At 35.7% G+C, this 5267-nt stretch overlaps 1 protein-coding gene across 2 annotated transcripts in view; it reads right to left on the bottom strand.

Annotated features, from left to right (window-relative positions):
• The window catches only part of LOC109379249 (MOB-like protein phocein), a 51226-nt gene that overhangs the window by 21536 nt on the left and 24423 nt on the right, over window positions 1-5267 (bottom strand). For both annotated transcript variants that reach the window (XM_019635732.1, XM_019635730.1), the window contains one exon: window positions 144-244. In XM_019635732.1, coding sequence (XP_019491277.1) covers window positions 144-244 — 101 coding nt within the window. The remainder of the gene's footprint in view (window positions 1-143; window positions 245-5267) is intronic.

The following is a 5267-nucleotide window of genomic DNA, read 5'->3' as shown; positions in this document are numbered from 1 at the left end:
TATATATATATATATGCATTCAAATTTAGCTTTTTGGTCTGCAGTTATATATGATTTTATTTATGATTCATAATCATTAATATTAAAGATTATTTTTACTAACAGAAGTACCGTTGCTATTTTGATATATCATAAGGACCTACCTTAAATGTTCATACTTCCATACACCTTCATCTTGGCCTTCAGGTGGTTCAAGAATTTTGTCAATATTGGAACAATCTGCTCTTATGTTCTGTTGAATGTACTATAAACAAAGAAGTTTTTATAGTTAATTAAAATATTATACTACATGGTAATCTTATGTTAAATACGTATCATTTAATATATAATTAACATATAATTTAACATATCTTGTGATTCAGCTTTTGGGTTATAAATGAAATAGGAAACCAAGTACAGAATCATAATCGGCAGAGCAGGTTCTCTAATAACGCCATTTCATCATGACATTGATAAGATGCCACAGGAACTTAACCCTTGTTTATATCAATTAGTCTATGGTAAAACTGGTTTCCTTATACGTAGTTTCACCACAGTTCCAAGAACCTACTGACGACATTAAGTGAGAACTTATTATAATTCAGAAGAAAAGTGGTAACCCTTACCTATTCTCCAATTCAACTTCTTTGGGATAGATTTACTACAAAAATGCAGATATGATATTTACCAGGATAGGAACAGGAATCAAAACTGCAAATCATAATTTTCATATGAACATAAAATATAGACAATGTAACTATAACTGTGGTACATATTATAATTCCATTAATATGAAGTATCTAGAACAGGCAAGTCTATAGAGACAAAAAATAGATAATTGCTTAGGGCTGCAGAAGAAGGGGAAAGTAAGAATGAAGATAACTGCTAATGGGCATGATGTTTCTTTTAGGAGGAAGTGAAGTATGGAGGACTCAGTGCAGAAAACAAAATGACATTTTTTGTTGTATTTGTAAGTTAAAGATTTCTTCTTTTCTCTTTTTTTAATGTTTTACATAGACTGTCAATTAAAGGAGTCTAGATTCCTTAAAGATTGACAGCTTATAACTCCAGTTATAACAAAATTTAATAATTATGAGTAAATTCAGTTACTAAATATGTGGTTCAAGAATATTATGAGCAAAACATTTTGCATACAATATATTTGTGTAACTAACTAACTAACTGATTTTGGGATCACCAAAGAAAGCAAAGAATCAGGGTCTACAATCGATTTTTTGTAAATTTTCTCCTTCCTAACCCTCTATGGCTTTAACATTTCAGGTAATTGCTTATCTTCATCCTTGACTTCAACTAACATAATTTAGGCCAAGTCAATAAATATTAAAAACCTCCTATGTACCAGATGCTAAAACCGAAATTCAAAACAAAACTATGTCTGTTTTCTATTTGAGGGAGACGCATGAAAATAAGTTAAATGCTATTTATTAAGTTAGAAATCATTTGGAAAGAGTAAAATACATACCAATAAAACATCATGCAAAAAGCATTTCATTATTTCTAGTTTCTAAGATGGAGTAAATCCACATCAATCTTTCTCTCCCACTGAACAGAACTATAAAATCTAGTCAGAGCACATGGGGCAGCTATTTGAGGTCTTTGAAAAGCAAATATCAGAAAGAGGAGCAGGAAAAAAAAACATCAGAATTCAAAGTACCAGTGAACTGGCAGTGAGTTTGCTGTGTTGCTTTTCCCCTCTGGTAATCCCTGGCCTGCACTCAATTAAGTGTGAAACCAAAACATGAGCACTGTTGATGCTGATAGGGAGATACAGGAGAAACTCTTTAGTTCTAACTAAGGAGTGGACAAAGGCACTCCAAAAGCTCAGACATTAGAAGAAATCCCCTAGATTTTCCCCCCTCTCCCTTTTCTTCATTCTTTCAGAGCTTAGACCTGAGACAATTCCACAGTGGCAGCAAAAAGCAGCTGGCAGAGAAAAATGCAAGAGACAAAATTCTGAGGAAGAGAATCCTTCCTCTCCATTTAGTAGTGTTTCTTTTTTCTCTCTTTGCCTTCCCACAACTGCAGCACAATTCCAGTATGTGGTTTCTGGCTAAGACGACCAAAGACGTGAGGCCCAGAAAACCAGAAAGTATTATAAAGATATTAGAGACAAAGAAGCTCAGAAAAGTAATTCCATACAGCTATTTTTTAACTCCTGGGTGCAACCCTGATCTGTGCACGAGTGCATGCATGGATCTGATCCTAGTTAGCATATGATAGGCTTTGATAACTGAGCTAATGGACATACCACTAGCCAGGCTGACCACAGACTGGTGCACACACAGAATAGATTTAAAGAATAGTGCAAAGGCTTTGAAAACTGAACTGACATTGTAAACTCAGTTCCACTGGAAACTGCAGGCTGTATCTAACCAGGTCAAACGTCTGCTAAAACAAAAATATCAACGTTTGCTCGTGAGATTAAATAATATCAGAGTCTCAAAATAATATTCAAAATGTCCAGGATACAATCCAGAATTACTTCGCATACAAAGGATATGTGAAAATCTCAATTCTCATGGTAAAAGACAATCATAAGACACCAATGACTAGATGACACAAACATTGGGATTATCTGACAAAAACTTTAAAGCAGCTGTAATAAAAATGCTTTAAAACTGCAAACACTTGAAACAAAAGTATAAACAAAGAAAGACATAAAGAGCCAAAAAGACATTTTAGAACTGAAAAATACAATAACCAAAATAAAACACTCACGGGACTCAATAGCAGAATGGAGATGACACAGCAAAGAGTTAATAAACTTGAAGATAGATAAATCACAATTATCCAATCTCAACAAAAATAAAAAGGAATAAAAATAACAACAATACTAATAAATAGAGCCTCAGGAACTTGTGAGACAACAACAAAAGGTTTAAAAGCCATGTCACCAGGGTCCCAGAAAAAGAATGTGATGCTAAAAATACATATACCTAAAGAAATAATGGCTAAAAAGTTCCCAAGTTTGGGAAAAATGTAACCGACAAATTCAAGAAGCTGAATGGGCTTTTAGAATTTGGTAAGGATTGCATAGAATCTGTGGATTGTTTGGATAGCATTGACATCTTAACAATATTAAGTCTTCCTACCTATGAACAATATGTCTTTCAATTAATTTACATCTTCTTTAATTATTTTCAGAAATGTTCTATAGTTTTTAGTCTACAAGTATTTAACCTCCTTATTTGAATGTATTCCTCAATATAATTGACTCTTGAATAACACAGGAGTTTGGGGTGCTGACCTGCTGCACAGCTGAAAATTTGCACATAACTGAGTGGGGAGTTATTACTGTTTAATGGGTACAGCGTTTCAGTTGGGGAAGACGAAAATTTCTGGAAATGGAGGAGGTAATGGTTGCACAACAGTATGAATGTACTTAATGTCACAAAACTGTACACTTAAAAATGGCAAAAATGGTAAAATTATAATTTTAAACAGCAAAGTGAACACCAAACAGGAAAACCCAAAGAAACCCATGCCCAGACACATAAACTGCCAAAAACTAAAGTTACAGAAGCCAGGAAAACACAATAAAAGGCAGCAGCCAGAAAAAAGAGACACATGACCTATAGAAAAAGAATTCAGGGCCGGCCGAGTGGCGCGTTGGTTAAGAGCTGGCTGGGACGCCAGAGGGCCCCGGTTCCGATCCCACATATGAGGGCCAGTGACACTGCCCTCTACAGCTAAGATGTTGAACAACAGCTCAACCTGGAGATGGGTTGCCGTGAGTTGCCCGCAGTGGTGTAGGCTGCAGCCCCTGCTGCAGTGGGTTGCCATNGAAAAAATGCTATAAATTTTCTATAATGCATATTTCAGAGTCTACATTAAATAGGGAGGAAAAGGTTTCCTTAGGTCTTAAATAAAAACCTTGTAAACTAAAATCATCCTTCACTTGTTAGGAATTATGTTATGAAAAAAAATCCTCGCTTATTTTCAATATTAATCCTACTAGATAAGTTAAGTAGTTATTTTCAAAGATGATTAAAATAAGGCAGAGGATATAGTATACTAAAACACTCTCTATCTTGATTTATAAGAATGGGGAAATATCTACATAGTCATACTTTCAATTATACATTGAGATGTATTTTATAAAAATTAGATCAAGTAGTAGTAAAGTGATTTGTCCAAGAAACTAGCAGAGTACAAAGAAGTCTTAGCATCGTGAAATTGCTGAATTGTTATGACAAGACATTATGTCTTTGCAATATCTAGGCAACAAGCCTGCAGCATCAAAAAAAAAAAAAGTAACTTATCTACAAGTTGAGGCACTCATCACAGGAAATGTGGTCTAATTTATTCAGAAAAAGTCATATTTCCACTACACTTTTAAAAAAGCAACTCAAAAGTAACAAACCCTGATGAACATACATACATCCATACTGCATTCTCAGTATTTAACTTATTAACTCATCCCAGCTCCCATTCACACTGAAAAGTTTTTAACTTCAACAACAACCTAGTAACTTCAGGATATAGCTGCTTCTAAAGTTAACTCTAGTTAACTGGTCATTCACTAATCATCAGTTTTTTCATTCAAAGGATATAACGAAAAGCTCCAAAATTCCTTACTTCAGGATTATAATTTACTTAAGGAAAGATCAGAAGTTAACAGTAGTTAATAGGTAACTTATCAGATACCAAGCCTATACTAGGACCTTGATATGATTGTCTGTAGAGAAATTAAGTATTCCTGAGTGGATAAATGGAAATAATACATTTGTGGTTAAAGGATATGATTAAGGAAAGCTGTGTAAAAAGATAATGAGGCCCAAATTTTAAAATGTAGAAAATAATCAGTAAATAACAAAGTTGAAAACTTTATAACATTGAAAATATAAAAGTGGGGCCAGCTGAGTGGTGCATTGGTTAAGAGTTGGCTTGGGGTGCCAGATCTGAGCAGCAGGGCCTGGGTTCGGATTCCACATTAGGGCCAGTGACGCTGCACCCTCTACAGCTAAGATGGTGAACAACAACTCGACCCGGAGCTGGGCTGCCGTGAGTTGCCGCAACGGTGTAGGCTGCAGCAGAGCTGCAGTGAACTGCCATGAGCTACCGTGAGCAGCTGGCAGCCGGCGTGAACTGCCAAGAGCCGCCGTGAGCGGCTGTCCAGTGGCCAGCGACTGATCTGCCTCACCCAGGAAGAGCACAATGATAAAACCAACATGGGCCAGTGAAGCCACACATCCTCCATAACTAGACTGAAGAACAAAAGGACAGCAACTTGTCTGTTCCCCTCCCCCAATTCCCCAATAAAACTT

Source organism: Hipposideros armiger, unplaced genomic scaffold (genome assembly GCF_001890085.2).
Source record: "Hipposideros armiger isolate ML-2016 unplaced genomic scaffold, ASM189008v1 scaffold_23, whole genome shotgun sequence".
Lineage (NCBI taxonomy): Eukaryota > Metazoa > Chordata > Mammalia > Chiroptera > Hipposideridae > Hipposideros > Hipposideros armiger.
Note: the sequence above shows the minus strand (reverse complement) of the source record. Positions and strands in the feature narration are given on the sequence as shown.